Genomic DNA, 17,902 nt, shown 5'->3' on the forward strand with positions numbered 1-17,902 from the left:
ATCTCTATGGGTAAGTCTATGGATAAGTCCATGCTTGAATAATAGGAGTATAACAGTAGGAATATACTCCTGACAACCTGACCAGGATGGTGACAGTGATTGTAAAATGTTCAGGAAGAAAAAGGAGAGGCTACAAAAACAGAAAACCCAGTAATAATGGGGATCTCAACTATCTCCATGTTGCCTGGGAACATTCACCTCAGGACAGGATGCAGACATAAAATTTCTACACTCCATTATTGACTGCTTCTTGGAGAAAGGCAATTCTTGATTTAGTGGTAAGTGGAGCACAGGATCTGGTCCAAGAGGTGAATATAGCTGAACCATTCAGTAATAGCAACCATAATGGAATCAAATTTAACATCCCTGTAAAGGGAAAATATCAAAGAAACCCACCACAGTAGCATTTAACTTCAAAAAGGGAACTACACAAAAATGAGGAGTGTAGTTAAATGGAAATTAAAAGGAACAGTCACCAGAGTGAAATGCCTGCAATACAGCATGGAAACTTTTAAAAAATACCACAATAGGGACTCAAACTGTATAATATACCCCCAAATTAAAAAACAAAAACCAGTATGAGGACTAAAAAAAAAGTCACCAGGGCTAAAAAGAGTAAAAGAAACAGAGACAAAAAAAGACATTCTTTAAAAACGAAGTCGAATCGTAGTCAGAAAAATGGAAAGGAACATAAACTCTGGCAAATCAGGTGTAAAGGTTTAATTAGGCAGCCCCCGCCCAAAACTGAAGAGCAACTAAAAAAAGACACAACCAAACAGCAAAAATAGGGGAAGAAGAAATAGTATATGAGAAGCAGGAAGCCTGCCAAACAATCAGTGGGATAACTGGACGAAGATGCTAAAGGAGCACTCAAGAAAGACAAGGCCATTGTGGAGAAGCCAAATTAATTTTTTGCATTGGTCTTCACTGCAGAGGATGCACAGGAGAGTCCCACACCTAACCCATTCTTTTCAGGTGACAAATCTGAAGAACAGTCTCAGATTGAGATTTTGGAACAAACTGATGAATTAAACTGTAATAAGTCACCAGGACCAGATTGCATTCACACAAGAGTTCTGAAGGAACTCAAATATGAAATTGCAGAAATACTAACTGTGGTATGTAATCTATTGCTTAAATCAGCCTCTGTGCCAGATGATGATTTTTTAAAAAGACTTCAGAGGTGATCCTGGCAATTACAGGCCAATAAGCCTAACTTCAGTACCGAGCAACCCGGTTGACACTACAGAAAAAAACCCAGGATTATCACACATATTGGGGAAGAGTCAACATGACTTTTGTGAAAGGAAATCGCATCTCACCAATCTATTAGAATTCTTTCAGGGCATCAACAAACATGCAGACAAGAGTGATCCACTTGATACAATGTACTTTGACTTTTAAAAAGCCCTTAACAAGGTCCCTTACCAAAAGATCTTAAGAAAAGTAAGGAATCCTGGGATAAGGGGGAAGGTCCTCCCATGGATCAGCAACTGGTTAAAAGAAAGGAAACAAAGGGTAGGAATAAACGGTCCGTTTTCACAGCAGAGAGAGGTAAATAGCATGGACCCCATGCACCTGTACTGGTATTAGTGCTGTTCAACATATTCATACATTATCTGGAAAAAGGGGTAAACAGTGAGGTGGCAAAGTTTGCAGATGATGCAACATTACTCAAGATAGTTAAGTCCAAAGCTGACTGTGAGGAGTTACAAAGGGATCTCACTAAACTGGGTGACTGGACAACAAAATGGCAGATGAAATTAAATGTTGATAAATTCAAAGCAATGCACATTGGAAAACATAATCCCAACTATATATACAAAATGATGGGGTATAAATTAGCTGTTACTACTCAAGAAAGATCTTGGAATCATTGTGAATAGTTCTCTGAAAACATCTGCTCAATATGCAGCAGACATCAAAAAAGCTAACAATCTGACGAACCATTAGGAAAGGAATAGATAATAAGAAAGAAAATATCATAATGTCACTATATAATATATGGTACGCCCACACCTTGATGCAGTCCTGGTTGCCCATCTCAATAAAGATATATTTGAATTGGAAAAAGTACAGAGATGGCAACAAAAATGATTAGGGATATGGAACAGCTTCCATATAAGGGGACATTTACAAAGACTTGGAAAAGAGATGATTGAGGGGGGAGTATAACAGAGGTCTATACAATCATGAATGGTATAGAGAAAGTGAATAAGGAAGTATTATTTACCCCTTCAAACAACACAAGGACTAGGGGTCACCAAATGAAATGAATAGGCAGCAGGTTTAAAACAAAAGTAAGAAAGTACTGCTTCACATAAACACACAGTCAACCTATGGAACTCATTTCCAGAGGATGTTGTGAAGGCCAAATGTGCAACTGAATTGAAAAAAAGAATTAAATAAATTCATGGAGGACAGGCCCATAAATAGCTATTAGCCAAGATGATCAGGGATGCAACCCCATGCTCTAGGTGTCCCTAAACCTGTGACTGCTAGAAGCTGGGCCTGGACAGCAGGGGAGAGATCACTAGATAAATTGCCCTGTTCTGTTCATTCCCTCTGAGGCAGCTGGCACCAGCCATTGTCAGAAGACAGGATACTGGTCTAGATGGGCCACTGGTCTGAACCAGTATGGCCATTCTCATTTGTATTCATGTCAAAGAAGAATGAGGAAGGAGGCACAAAGACTTATGCTAAGACAACACTGGGCACTCAGAGGAATTTAAGCAGAACTTTCATACAGCAAGTTGTTAATATCAGGAAAGAAATTTAAGACATAGCTGTGGTCTGAACAACTGTGATCGTGGAATTCTATATTTTATAAACTGTGATCGCGGAATTCTATAATTCATAAACTTCCATATCAATTTTGTTCAGCAGACAAGTAAAAAGATGTTTACTAAACTGCCAACCTTTTGAATTCAACATTGCATATTGAAGTCAAGCTACGCTCTTTCCTTTTTATGTATCTTCACAGAAGAAATCAGTTTGACTTTAAGACTCCAGTTTGACTTTAAGACATCCAGGGTTGTCTTTTAGATAAGACTTTGTGTTACTTGTGTACTCTACAAGGTTGAGATGGAACATTTAAAGACAGAAACATGAAACCCCAAAATGCAGTTTTTAAAGAATAATTTTAAAGTGTGGTTCTACTCTGAAGGGAATTTTTTTTTTAAATAAATTGGACAACTACTTGGACTAAAAAAGAATTGTGACGTAATGAACGGAGAATGGATGTAGGAGCCAGACAACTATGAGATCTAATCCTGGCTCTGTTACTGGCTCACAGTGTAGCCTCACAAGTAATTTAACCTTTCTGCTTCAATTTTCCCATCTGAGAAAAAATGAACACACTACTTAGAGGTGTTGAGAAGGTTAATATTTGTACAATGCTTTCAATATGTAAAGCACGTGAAAAAGCTAACTATTCCAGTAAAACATTAATTTGCTATCTCAAGATGGACTTAGCTTCTCGACCTCCTTCTCTCCTAAAGCTATCTTCTTTTTCCACATATTAAAAGAAAGAGAATGATAAACTATTAAAATGTAGATTTCAGAGTAGCAGCCGTGTTAGTCTGTATCCGCAAAAAAGAACAGGAGAACTTATGGCACCTTAGAGATGTAGTTACTCATACCTTTATCACTTCCGTAATAATAGAAGACTGTTCTACTGAGAGCACACCAACGCTTCTGCCATTCAAAGCCAAGAAAACTGTGGTCTGCAATTAATACACAATTCATGTTAGATTGCTTTTACTACATACATTTAAGACAAATATACACACTATGTGTATTTTCTTCAAAAGGGGAGAAAAGGAAAAGAGGGAGCAGCATGCAGTCCAGAGGGAAAACGGAGTAAAAAGGAGAAGAGAACAAAAAAGAACTTGAAGATGGAAAACAGTATAGACAGGACAGTCTTGAGTGGTACTAAATATATAGAAACTATGAACAACTTTATAAATACTTTCTACAGTTGTAATGCAGCATTAAACAGGTATTAAGATGAAAACAGAAGGAATTATTCAATCAAAGTAAATATTGACTAAACCAAAGCTAAGCTTAATACTTGCTTTCTTGAAGGACAATAAATCTTGATGCTCCCCCAAACATGAAGTCAATATACGCATTGTTACATACTTTCTTCAAAAATATCCACAAGTCTCTGAATTATGTGTCACACTAGAAACTCACTGACTCATCACAGGGCTCCTCAGTTGACAATGAACCATGATTATTTTCTTGTACGTCACAATACAAACTATTTGAAGTTTCCTCTCTTAGCTAATGGTGTTGTGACAGATATGTTAATATCCTTGGGAGCCCTTATTGAATTAATTATGAATATATTTGGGATCCATACGGTGTAGGCCAGAGAATGTGTAGCCTGGAAAAACCCCAGTCAGGAGGGAGAGAGATACAAGTGTCTTTGCCCAAGAGAGGTGATGGTTGAGGAGCTGGGAGGCTAGAGCAGTTGTCCTCGAGAGACCACAGAGGGGGAATACAGGTGCAAATGCCCCAAACTATGAGAGGTGGTATGAGTACTCAGATTTTATTGGTTTTATTTCAGCCTTCTCCATGTAATTTAGTGTGTACATACACACATATGCATATATAAAGTATGTATTTTTCATTTAACATTTTTCATAAAGCCAACTTACTTTACCTTTTCTGCGTTTTTCAAGGTATCCAGCCTTTAGAACAAATTGAAGGTCTTGAGCAGCAATAGGAGGAAACTGGTTCCCTGAAAGAAAAAAAAAGTATTATAAACCACTGTTTTTCAAGCTAAACACTACTCTATCCATATTAATAAGAATTGGCAGTGCAAAGGAACTACTGGAAGAATAGAATTCTATTAAATACTATTCCAGATAATTTTTGGCTAAACAGACACAAGTATAATGACAAGCTGTTGGCTGCATTGCTATGCCAATGCAGTGACAGGAAAATTATAGCTGTGAACCAGCCCCTCAAGTCTCCAAGGGGAACAGGGTGGGGGAAGAATCTGTATCTACTTTCCAGACAAGATGAAAATTCAACATGTTACATTAATCTAGAGGACTTGCATCTTAGAATACAGTTTAAATGAGCTGTTTAGTAAAATCAGTGTTTTCAAATCCGTGTATAGAAGCAAAGGTCCTTAAATACCATAGATACAATTATTAACTGTAATTAAATGCAGAATTTAATTTTTAGCCATCATCATCTCCAAAAGCCTAACAAAAATCTACTGCAACAATATACAAAGCGTGCACCCACATGCCATGCTGTTGAGAAAGAAAGGAACCAGACGAAGGGATAAAAAGTAATATCTTATTGACAGATAACGTATAATTTGTGCTAAATTAGGAAAGCACTGTTGAAACAAATAGACAGTACTTGAGGATATTGGACAGACAAGACAAAAACACTGCTCACAAACTGCCAAAGCAGCTTCTCTTTTAAAAGTATTGCTATTTTCTGTAAAATGACCAATGTGTTCAGTTATATTTGTACTCTCCCCCTCCCCCAATTGTTCGCTCACAGCTAGAAGTGTGAGATCTTAATATTCGGGATTAAACTGGAAACCTAGACACAAAGAACTTATTTAACAAATTAGTTTCAAATCTTCACAAATGTGGAATCAACTTTTTAAATTCTAAAATACTAATATAAAATATAAAGAGCAGAAATACAGCTTTAGACATGCCTGACCATTTATGTATAGAAATGTCCAGTTTTTCCACAAGTACAACAGCTATTCCTGGGGGGGGGAGGGTTAATACATTTGAACATCAAAGTGTAGTTTTCCCATTACTTATTATCATTAAATATTCATATTAAAATCACTGCAGGTAGGTGGCAAATTTACATGGAAACAATTTTTTATCAAAATTTTATACATAACCTTGTTAGTAATACAGTGAAAACCACACTAAGGATCACAAATCAGAAGACTACTTTGTTAAGAAACCACTGTGAAATATCCCATCTGGAAACCGATTTGTCTGACCTTGAGCTAAACACTATCTCTGCTAGGTAACCAATGCCTGCTGGGCCCTTGGGTGGTCACTTAAAACAGGATTCTACCTATACTGTTGTTCTTTGGGTACTGGTTTTGTTAACAAAAGATATTTGTGATAGGGCAAGAAAAACGTTAGTGAGAACAAGAGAAAAAAATTACTGAAGATTACAAAAGATATGTACCAAAGAGGGGAATATACTCCCCTGAGAAATCCAAAACTTTTCAAATAGTAAAAACAAAATATATGGTTAAGTTACAACCAATGTAGCAAAGTGTATTAACATTCCAGTTATTAAAAAATTGTGCTTTGACATTCAGATTATACTATTACTTTTTTATTTCTAAATATTCCACATTACACCTGTGGTTCTCAACCAGGGGTTCGTCCACCCCGTGGGGGCCACAAACAAGTTCTAGGGGGTCCCAAGAAGGACCAGCATTAGTCTCACTGGGGTCCAGGACAGAAAGCCGAAGCCCTGAGCTATGAGCCCCACTCTGAGCCCCGTCATCTGGGGATGAAGCCAAAACCTCATCAACTTAGTTTTGAGGGGCACCTTGTGGCATGAGGCCCCAGGAAATTACCCTGCTTGCTACCCCCTAACGCTGGCCCTGCCTTCTATATGCAGAAAAACAGTTGTTGTGGCACAGGTGGGCCGTGGAGTTTTTATAGCATGTTGGGGGGCCTCAGAAAGAAAAAGAGAGAGAACCCCTGCCTTACATCATTATTATTTCCACTCCTGTGGAATTTATGACTAACATATTAAAAACAAAAAAGAGATGTACCACATGCATGAAAGTATGTGACCATAAGAACTGCGTTTGGGAATTTAACTCAGGACACTCACTACTTCATTAGTTAAGAAGCTGATCTAGTTATTAGATCAAAATAATAACTGGTTATTAATTGCTCAAGATAAGCAAATGGTTTCTGGCTAAAGATCTACAGCTATTGGGCTGATATACCTTAACTCACCCACAGCTGTACTGAAAAATTATCCATTTCACAATGAGAAACTGACTGTTGTCTGGGAGCAGATCGGGGAGGAGGATTCAAAAACAGCCTTGGTGCGCTGCCTTAAATTGGTCATTGGGAGGCATCAGCGTGCAACACTTGCAGCTTTACCTCCTCCACAAAGGCCTGTTATACACTAGACCAAACACTGCAACAAAGGTGGGGGAAGGGAAAAATCTAATATGACAAACACATTAACCACTGTTGCTTCATTTTTAAGCACAAGAGCTTCAAAACATTATCTGGATTCCAATTTTATGCAAGGTTTTAGTTTAGATTTGTTTCGTTTTTGTTTTACTTTTTTCTTTTTTTGAGAGAGAGGAAATGCAATTTGCAGGGGGTTATAATATAGCATCTATAAGAAGTATCAGATCAATAAGCATGGACAATGAAGACCTTTATCTACAGACCAAGAAAAGCGCCCACAGTGGTTTCTCCACACTATCCTGACCATAGCTAGAACCTGATCTGGACTGCCTGCCTTCAGTGGAATAGAGGAGTTCAGGCTCCACAGCAATTCCATCCTTATCTCTGCTGAGATTGCCAAGTTAGTGCCAACTGTAGGGTGGTAGTTTTGGGGATGCAGAGATTAGCCTGCAGAGAACTAAAGTGAAAACAAAGTTATTTCACATAGGGCACTGAACAGCCTACCGCATAGAAAGCTACAAGTAACAGCAGAGGCAGGTACTCAATACTACACTTCTTCTGGGTTATAGTGTGAGGAGTCGTCTCTCTCCTCTTCCCTTATCCCCAGCTAAGCAGTGCAGAACTGAGAACCCACTTTGGCTCAGCAGCTCATTGCATTATGAACAGCAGATCCATCAAACAAGAAGCTAGTTGGTTTGACTAGCGCTCAAAATCTATGGAAGTGGAAACTGACCAGATACTTGTCAATTTCATGCTGCAGCCTGGGAAGTCTTAGAACAGAAACAGGGTGGCAATGGTGGGAGAGAAAAAGACAACACACAGAACAGAGATTTGGCAAAGTTTCCTTTTTCTTTCCCCTCTACAACCCAAAAGAGTATTAAGAACCAAGAGGGCAAATGAGAGAGAATAAGGAGCATCCCCACTAAGGTCTCACTAGCGGTAAGTGTGTGTATGTGGTGGGGAGAGGGAAAGCATAAAAACTTAAGCTTCCTTCACATCAAAATGAGAAATGAGAGACTGAAACCCTTGTCCTCCAACAACTGGCTGGACCCTGCTGAGGAGATTCCCAATCTTTCTAATCTGCTCCCATCTCCCCAGTTTTTACTGCCTTCTTGTGTGTATTAAATAAATAAATGAGAGGAAGGGGTTACAGAGGTTTAAAATTCAAACTAAAAATTTCAAAGTATATTAAATATGTACAGCAGCTACTTTTCATCAGAATACTGTTTTCCTGTTTGTTTTAAATAGACCAGGTTTGCCACGAAGCTCTTAAAAACTGCTAATGGAAGCCCACTGAAGTAACATTTTATTTTTATTACAGACACAGCTAGAAGCCTCAGCTGAAATCAGGGTCCCATTGCACTAGGTTCTGTAACTTACATAAATTATGATAGTCCCTTCTCTAAAGAGACCAAATTCTGTCACAAGACAGAGGTAGTGAGAAAGGAAATACTGATATTTTACAGGTAGGGAACTGAGGCAGAGAAAGATTAAGTGACCTGTCCAACATCATGCAGGAAGTCTCTAGCAGTTATGAACTAAATCCAGAATTCCCAAGTCCCATTTCAGTGACCTAATAATTTCTCTCAAGACCATCCTTACTCTCTTTTGAGATTAAAACATCCTAATATGGCTCAACTTTTGAGGGAAGGGGTTAACTCAGACCTCCCCAGTATACAGCTTAATATGAGGGAAGACCAACTGCTTTCACGTTTTTCCTTCTCTTCACTCACCCACTCGCAGACAGAAGGAATTTCTCAGTGCAGTTCTCCTCATCTGATCCTGTTGGGCAGTGCTTCAGGCTTGACCTTCTCTTTCATGGCTTCCCTAGGAGTATTTTCTCCTGAGGAAGCCCTGCAGGTGGCAACTGCTTAGGCCTGAAGTGCTCCTGATTAGAGAATCCACATGAATAATCCCAGAGTGATGTTTACAAAGGTCACCAAAATATCAGAAGAGGATGCTTATGAGGCCTCTCCAACCCCACAAATTTGTCTATTTTAAATTTTGCTCTATGTTCTTCATATTTTATATAAAATGGACCAGATTCTCTCCCTTGTTTCTGGCCTCTGTGTGCCATCTAAGCAGCTGGCAGCTCCTATATGGCCTTAGCAGACAGGCAGCTAATGAGGGCTGGATTCATCTTTCGTGGGCCTGACGCCAAACGTATTTGTGGGTCCCCATGGCGGCAATGGAGCATAGCACGAGAGGGTCGGTCTCCGGTGTGAGGGGCCAGCCAGGGGCATGGCATGGCAGGGGTAGCCCCACTCTGCCCAGCCCAGTGTGGGAGCACTATTTACAAACCAATAGTTATAGACTTTAGGGTCAGAAGGGACCAATGTGATCATCTAGTCTGACCTCCTGCCCAAAGTTGCTAGACACACAATGGCATGCCTGGCCCTGTGCTGCCAGTATGTCCCTTCCCTTTGGGGGCAGGCCCATGCCATGCCACACAGCCTCCCCCGTCCACACTGGAACACCCCTCAGACTGCCTATGGCCAGAGCCCCCAAACTAGACCATGCCAAAAATGCCCAGTGCACTGCACACCATCACCCCTGTCCAGTGCCCCCCTGCCCACAGCCCAGTACCCCCACAGAACTCCCACTCCTTAGTGCCCCAACACATACAGATCTTCCCTGCCCCCTCACAGCCCAACACACCCCCCAGAGATCCACTCCCCCACCCCCTGCCTTCCAGCTGCACTTCCCAGCCCTGCTGAGAGGCGACTGTGTCTGCTGGGCTGAGCCATCAGCACAGCCAGATCTGGCCCCTTGGGAGTGGTGCAATCAGCTAGGCCAGGGCCTGTCCCGGCTGGGCTCCCTCAGGACCCACTTGGCTGGAGGGGTGCAGCCAAGCCCCCCACACTGTCCTTCCCCCACCCCCAACTGGCTGAGACTGGTCAGGCTTCTGCACCAGTCACAGGCAGTTCAGCTTCAGGGAGACAGGCAGGGCCCCTCAGGTGGTGGGAAGCAGAGACTGCTCAGGGCTGGAGGTGGCCAGAAGTCAAAGAAAAGCTAGTGGGTGAGTCCAGGGGGCGGAAAGGAGCTCTCGGTCATCCGAGAGGAGCAAGTGGGGAGGCAGCAGCAGGCTGATGGGGTCTCAGGGTGCAGCAGCAGAGAACTGCACAAGTGAGGGGAAAGTGGAACACTCACTGGAATGTAAAGCTGGCTCCTACACCAACCACTTCCCTACCCCATTATAGGACACTTATAAGGGTATAGCTTCACTGCGCAAATTTGCAGTGAGCCTATGGCCTTGTACAGACTGCTCCTTATGCTTACGTTTGACAATCAGGGAGCCAGCTCCTGGAATACCCTCTGCCCAATAGAGCTCAGTGCAAGAGTGAATCTGGCCAATTACTTTTAAATAGTAAACACTTCACACGGTGCCTTAACTTATGATTCAGGGTATGATTCTGCCATGGAGATCATGGATTCCATGACTTTAGGGGACCTCTGTGACTTCCGCAGTGGCAGGGCTGGAGCAGCTATCAGTCCTGGGAATGCCAGAGCAGCAGCCCCAGGACTGACGCAGTGGGAGAGAGAGGGGTTGGGTCAGCCCCAAGGCCACCAGAGCAGTGGCCCGCAACACCCACTCCCTCCAGCACTCCCACTGATAGTCTTCCTCCCCCCCCCCCCCACAGTATTTTTAGTAAAAGTTAGAGACAGGTCATGGGCTTCCATGAATTTTTGTTTATTGCCTACGACCTGTCCCTGACTTTTACTAAAAATACCCATGACTAAATCTTAACGGTACCTATATGAAATTTAAATATGTATTTGTTTTTGATTTCCAGTGAATGTGAAGTTGTTATATTAACAATATGAAGTAAATTAAAGAATACCGGGTCATGTTATACTGCAGTACGTGCCACTAGTAAGATATTTTATTTCTCCAATGTGGGCTAAAGGATACATAAAGCAAGAAATAATTAGAGGCCAATGCATTCTTAAGGGGTGCTTAGCACGTTTATGGGAAGTTAAGCAGGTGAAGTGGAGATAAGTGTGATTCAGCAACAACTAAGTGAGCTATTATAACTTGTCTTCCCAGCAAAGCATTGTGGCTATGGTGATAATAATGGTAAAGAGAACTTTTCCTCTAGAAAGAGAGATTCAACATCTTTTGGTCATCCGAAAAGGAAAACTGCGAAACTGAAATATAATTCGTAAAGGAGAGTTTATAGTTGTTTCAGCTTCTCTCTCTTCCCCTGCAATTTTCTAACTTTTACTTTACAAATCACTGTTCTTTTAAAAAATATATGTTTTTATTCGCCCTTCTTACTGTTTGAAAGATACACACACACAAAAAGGGAAACTGCCTATGTAAATAACATTGAACCAGTTCCAGTTATCTTTAACCAAAAGCAAAAAGTGTTTTAGCCCATGTCAGAAAATACAGAGAAAAAGCACTAATTATAAAAAAGCACTACTAAATAGGCAAAATATTTCCATATTCCTTAATGGCAAACCTACCTACAAAATGGTGAACAAAATCACTTTCTTGGCCTAAAGGCTACTATGGCTCTTGTCAGACTGAAAGCTGACAAACTGTTTCTGGAAGTATGTGTCAAATTTCAGTGAGGAAGATTTATTGTCCCAGCAAGGAAGGTAGTTCATGCCTTCTCTTCCTCAAAACTTACTTTCTTCATTTATCCCATTTCCCTTTAATCTTGAAATGAAACACTTGTCCATTGCTAATAACTTGCTGCAGAGAAATTCAATTGTCCTTGGAGCCTGTCCACTGTAATACAATGTGATTATTCCTGTTACCAGTAATGGTTAACCTACACAGGTGTTTTGCATATATTTAAATATATTTCTTTTCCTTGGAAATGTTTTCAAGAACACCAATTTGCATTTAATTTAAAAAATATTTTCCTCACTTTCAAAGGCTTTTTGTTAAGTGAAGGTGATTAGCAGGTAAGTCTCAGTAGCCTCGTCAATTGTTTTCAATATATTTTGAAAGAATATATTAGTAACATGCAAATGAAAGTAGCCTACTAGCTGTCAGATAACGCAGCACACAGAACACAATTTTAACAAGATTTCAATGGCAAATATATTACTGGTCACCAAGACATAAGCCACCATATGTTTTCAAGGTCTCAAAGAAAAAGAAGCTGTGCCATGCAGCTCTTCAAACTGCTTCTTTCAGGGGTAGTTTGTGGAGCCCTCTACTCTATAGCCCTCTGCTCTGTAATAATGTCTTATTCATAATTTGATTTGCATACAGTTGGCTCCTCAAAAAGGAATGTATTTGGGTGATAATGTTTCTTATTCAGGAATATTTAAAAGCAGTGTCATCCCTTTCTAGTTATTTAGCTCTTTCTGGTTTTGGAACTGGAGTTTTGGTTACCAACTTTAAGGCTACAGCTTTAGGGCCTAAATTCTGCAGGTTTAGGAGATGGGGAGAGAGAGAGAGAGAGAAAGAGAAGGGGAATTCTCTGCTTCCTTTCTGTATGTTCAAGAGAAGACAGTGGACCAGGTGGCTCAAATGCTACTGCCATGTATTATTTATAGAAAGAAATATTTGGTTCAGTTTCCACCCATAAGTATTATACTGCTTTAAAGACTGCTTTTTCATTTATTCCCTATTCATGTGATTATATCTTAAAGTGTAGTATGTACAATTTAGGTTAGAAACTATTAATATCTCTGGCTCTTTATACCTTTATAACCCATACTTATTTGTTTGTGTTCAACCCTTCTCTTTCACTTAACATTCGTGTTTTCATTTGACACCTTCATTTTTTCTTTGTCATCATTTCCTGGGTCAAAATATTAGGCCCCATCCACCTGTGACCAGTCTGGTGGAATTATTGTATAATCAGACACTCTTACAGCTGATTCTATTCTTAAATTTTACGCTTTGATCTTACTTTTCTACACAGATTTTCTTCTGAATATGTGCATACTTGCATTATTTCTTGAATTGGTTCTAAGATGTCCTTTGTTGCTACATTTTGTTGTATAGCACCTCAAAGGTATTGTATTAATTAAAAAATAATCACTTTACCCCTTGCTTAATAAAGGACTGCAACATAAGTAATTACCTAACTGCAATGCACCACAAATACCACCCATGGCATTAAGATGGTGATACTGTATATTGTAAATGGTGATGGTTTCTCATTTTGACAAAAGGAACCATGATGTTGGTCACAGGAGCCTGCTCTGGCTTCTGCTGTTCATCAAAGACAAGCAAGATGGAAGGAATTAGAGAATCCAGATGAGCATTTGTATAGGCTAGTACAGGGGTCGACAACCTTTCAGAAGCGCTGTGCCAAGTCTTTATTTATTCACTCTGATTTAAGGTTTTGCGTGCCGGTAATACATTTTAACATTTTTAGATGGGCTCTTTCTATAAGTCTATAATATATAACTAAACTATTGTTGTATGTAAAGGAAATAAGGTTTTTATAATGTCTAAGAAGCTTCATTTAAAATTAAATTAAAATGCAGAGCCCCCCGGACCGACGGCCAGGACCCGGGCAGTGTGAGTGCCACTGAAAATCAGCTTGCGTGCTGCCTTTGGCACATGTGCCATAAGTTGCCTACCCCTGTAGTACGATCAATGGTGGAACAGGAGGACGTACACGGTCAAAGGCACCCTCTCTGAGGAGATTAGATCAAAAGCAGTATACAAAAGTCCTCCTGAGCAAGTTTACTGCCTGGCATCTCTGAAATACAAGGTACAGAAAGTTTAGTAGAATGTTGCTGAAATCCCTCCAAGAATCATTAAAGTCTAATTAATCATTCTGGATGGTGGAAATGGGAAATCTCAATCATCCACAGGCCCACACTGCATCTAAAAGGAAGGCATATCAGATGTAGAGACATGAAAAACTAGTTCATGCTGTCAGTGTGACAGCGAAGTAGAAAACTGAACATTAAGAGATCCGCAAAGTGTCCTGAGAACGCACACCTCCATAAAAGCCATGTATCTACCTCCCAGACATGAGCAAGTCAAAATAGGCTATAATTGAAAAATTAGATGTACAAGAAATTCCTATTATATGAAATAGGTGGGTTAAAAACTTTATAGCACAATCTCAGACAAGTATACATATCCAAATTTGAACAGAAAGTAGAGATTCAGAGCACCCCCACAAAATATATGAACCATTCGCAGTGCTGTCAACCAGCCGCTGAAAACTAAGGATATGTCCACACTGCATTGTAAACCTGGGTTTACAATTGCTGGACTCAGGTCTCACAGATGTTCTAAGTAGGGCTGTCAAGCGATTAAAAAAATTAATCACGATTAATTTCACTGTTAAACAACAATAGAATACCACTTATTTTAAATATTTTTGGATGTTTACTACATTTTCAAATATATTAATTTTGATTACAACACAGAATAAAGTGTACAGTGCTCACTTTATATTATTTTTGATTACAAATACATGCACTGTAAAAATGAAATAGTATTTTTCAATTCACCTCATACAAATACTGTAGTGCAATCTCTTTATCATGAAAGTTGAACTTACAAATGAAGAATTATGCAAAAAAAAAAACCTGCATTCAAAAATAAAACAATGTAAAACTTTAGCGCCTACAAGTCCACTCAGTCCTACTTCTTGGTCAGCCAATTACTCAGACAAACAAGGATGGTTACAATTTTCAGGAGATACTGCTGCCTGCTTCTTGTTTACAATGTCGCCTGAAAGTGAGAACAGGCATACGCATGGCACTGTTGTAGCTGGTGTCATAAGATATTTACGTGCCAGATGCGCTAAAGATTCATATGTCCCTTCATACTTCAACTACCATTCCAGAGGACATGCATCCATGCTGATATGGGTTCTGCTTGATAATGGGGACAGATGCATGTTCATTTTCACCATCTGAGTCAGATGCCAACAGCAGGTTGATTTTCTTTTTTGGTGGTTTGGGTTCTGTAGTTTCTGCTTCAAAGTGTTGCTCTTTTAAGACTTCTAAAAGCATGCTCCACACCTCGTCCCACTCAGATTTTGGATGGCACTTCAGATTCTTAAACCGTGGGTCGAGTGCTATAGCTATTTTTAGAATTCTCACATCGGTACCTTCTTTGCGTTTTGTCAAATCCGCTGTAAAAGTGTACTTAAAACGAACATGTACTGGGTCATCATCCGAGATGGCTATAAAATGAAATATATGCAGAATGCGGGTAAAACAGAGCAGGAGATATACAATTCTCCCCCAGGGAGTTCAGTCACAAATGTAACTGATGCATTACTTTTTTAATGAGCATCATCAGCATGGAAGCATGTCCTCTGTAATGGTGGTTGAAGCATGGAAGTGGCATACGAATGTTTAGCATATCTGGCATGAAAATACCTTGCAACGCCGGCTACCAACGTGCCATGCAAACGTCTGTTCACACTGTAAATAAGAAGCAGGCAGCAGTGTCTCCTGTCAATGTAAACAAACTTGTTTGTCTTAGCGATTGGCTGAACAAGAGGTAGGACTGAGCTGACTTGTAGGTTTTAAAGTTTTACACTGATTTGTTTTTGAGTGCATTTATGTAACCAAAAAAAAAAACTGCATTTGTAAGTACAATCTCTTTCACAATAAAGAGATTGTACTTCAGTACTTGTCTGAGATGAATTGAAAAATACTATTTATTTTATTTATCATTTTTATAGTGCATATATTTGTAATCAAAAATAATAATATAAAGTGAGTACTGTACACTTTGTATTCTGTGTTGTAACTGAAATCAACATTGAAAATGTAGAAAAACATCCAAAAATATTTAATAAATTTCAATCGGTATGCTATTGTTATAAGTGCAATTTATCACAATTAATTTTTTTAATTGTGATTAATTTTTTTGAGTTAATCACATGAGCTAACTGCGATTAATTGACAGCTTTAGTTCTGACATGTCCATACCACAATACACAGACCTTCTGACTTGGGTCTGTGGCTTGAGCTATGACCACAATGCAGAATGACAGGACTTGCACAACAGGACTTGGTCTTTGACTCATTGCTCTACCAGGGTCCTAGAACCTGGGTCCCGAGTGCTTGCTGACCCAAGTGAGACTGATTTATGCTGGATGGAAGAAGGCTTTGGATCAAACCTGAGTTGGAGACCAGGATTAGCGTACAGTGTAGACATACTGTAAGAGGCCACGAAAAATTAACCCACCATAGGACCATGACCAGTATGGCATCAGAACATATGTGGTCAGTGTGTCTGATCAGGTCATTGTCCCTATATTCCCAGATGAATGGAAGGATGAAGGTCCTTTGGTAAATCAAGCAGCAGCTTAAAGCAAATGAATCCCCAACCCTGCATCAACAGACTGGTAAGGCTGAGACAGACTGTTTAGAAGCAAAGGAGGAGGCAAGAGCACATGTGGGGGGAGGTAGCAGTTGGCCCCTGCTTCTCCTTACATTCTCTGCCTCCCTTTGACCCAGCTAGGGGGAGCTCCCCTTAATTGTAGTGTAGGAGCTGTGATTTTCAGGATGCCACACGTGACAGATGCTCTGTTTTGGGATTAGGAATGAATTTTTCCCACTGAGGACAAATTGGACAAGTTCCAGTGGGTTTTTTCACTTTCCTCTCTGACACAGTTCAATGGAATAGGAACTGGAAGTTTAATATTAGGAACGGTCAAACTGTTTAACACATGATAATTTGAGGCCAGTGTCCAGTGAGGATCAAAGCTAAAAGGGCGAGCTCCCAGAGGTAAATGAAACCTGGGTATTTGCTAGTTGACCTCCTATCTATAGGAGAAGAGGAGACCTGAAGTCTTCACAGACTGAGGACCCATTTTAGTACCCACTTATCCACACACACATAAAGGAGATGGCAAGAGGATTCAGAAATGAGCTGAGTCATAAGGGTAGGCCAAGGAGGGTCTACCCTGAATCACTGGCTATATGGCAGAAGCCCAGTAACTCTGCACTGGACCCAATTAAAATGCCTGGTATGTAAGAAAGGGGCATATAGTACCCCACCACAGTATTAAATTAAGAAAGTTGAAGCCTGCCACTTAAAATACATCCATGTATCTGTCATTCATTTACTCATGTGTCGTAGGGTTGTCAACACTCCATGACTGTCCTGGAGTCTCCAGAAATTAAAGATTAATCTTTAATTAAAGGCTACCTCATGTGATGACATCTCCAGGAATACGTGCATCCCGAAATTAGCAACCCTAGTGTATCCTGATCAACATTTTGGGCATCTCCAACTAATCATCAGCTTTTTTCCCTTTGATGTATGGTCACTAAAACATATAGAAAAGATAATACTGCACTTTAGCTGTATAACAGCATTTACCATTTATTTGCATATAACCACCCAGGGAATACAGGATTCCCAAAGAGATAATCACACGTGCCTCAATACTTTGGGAACATCAACAAGAACAAGCTAAAGTTAAGGTTCTTCTTTTGGGGGGGGGTTATAGCTTTAATGTTAATTGTACTTTTGGAGTGTTTAGTTTCCTCTTGGAATAACTGGCAGGTTCTGTTCAGCAAAGGCCAATCATTAAGCTGGAATAGAGACTAAACAGTAATGACAGATATTTAACTCAACACAAGAAAGATCACACAGTCTGGCAGAAAAGTTTTCTTTTAGTATAAATGCTACTTTGCAAAAAGTGAACATAATGTGTAGCAAATAATATATAAACAACACCGATATTCATTTATTTTAGTTTCCACGTCCTGGTAATTCAGGTGTTTATTATACAATAAAATATAGCTATTTCAAGCTATATACACACACACAACCT

General features: G+C 39.9%; 1 protein-coding gene across 3 annotated transcripts in view; it reads right to left on the bottom strand.

Moving 5' to 3' along the window:
* SKAP2 (src kinase associated phosphoprotein 2) overlaps positions 1–17,902 on the bottom strand; it is a 159,915-nt gene that overhangs the window by 51,266 nt on the left and 90,747 nt on the right. For 2 of the 3 annotated variants that reach the window (XM_030550839.1, XM_030550840.1), the window contains exons 5-6: positions 4,670–4,747; positions 3,642–3,725 (exon numbers count right to left, since the gene is read on the bottom strand). In XM_030550839.1, the coding sequence (XP_030406699.1) occupies positions 3,642–3,725; positions 4,670–4,747 (162 nt within the window). Of the gene's footprint in view, positions 1–1,428; positions 1,498–3,641; positions 3,726–4,669; positions 4,748–17,902 lie in introns of those variants that run through there. The other variant, XM_030550841.1, reaches the window with a different exon arrangement.

Source organism: Gopherus evgoodei, chromosome 2 (assembly GCF_007399415.2).
Source record: "Gopherus evgoodei ecotype Sinaloan lineage chromosome 2, rGopEvg1_v1.p, whole genome shotgun sequence".
Classification (NCBI taxonomy): domain Eukaryota; kingdom Metazoa; phylum Chordata; order Testudines; family Testudinidae; genus Gopherus; species Gopherus evgoodei.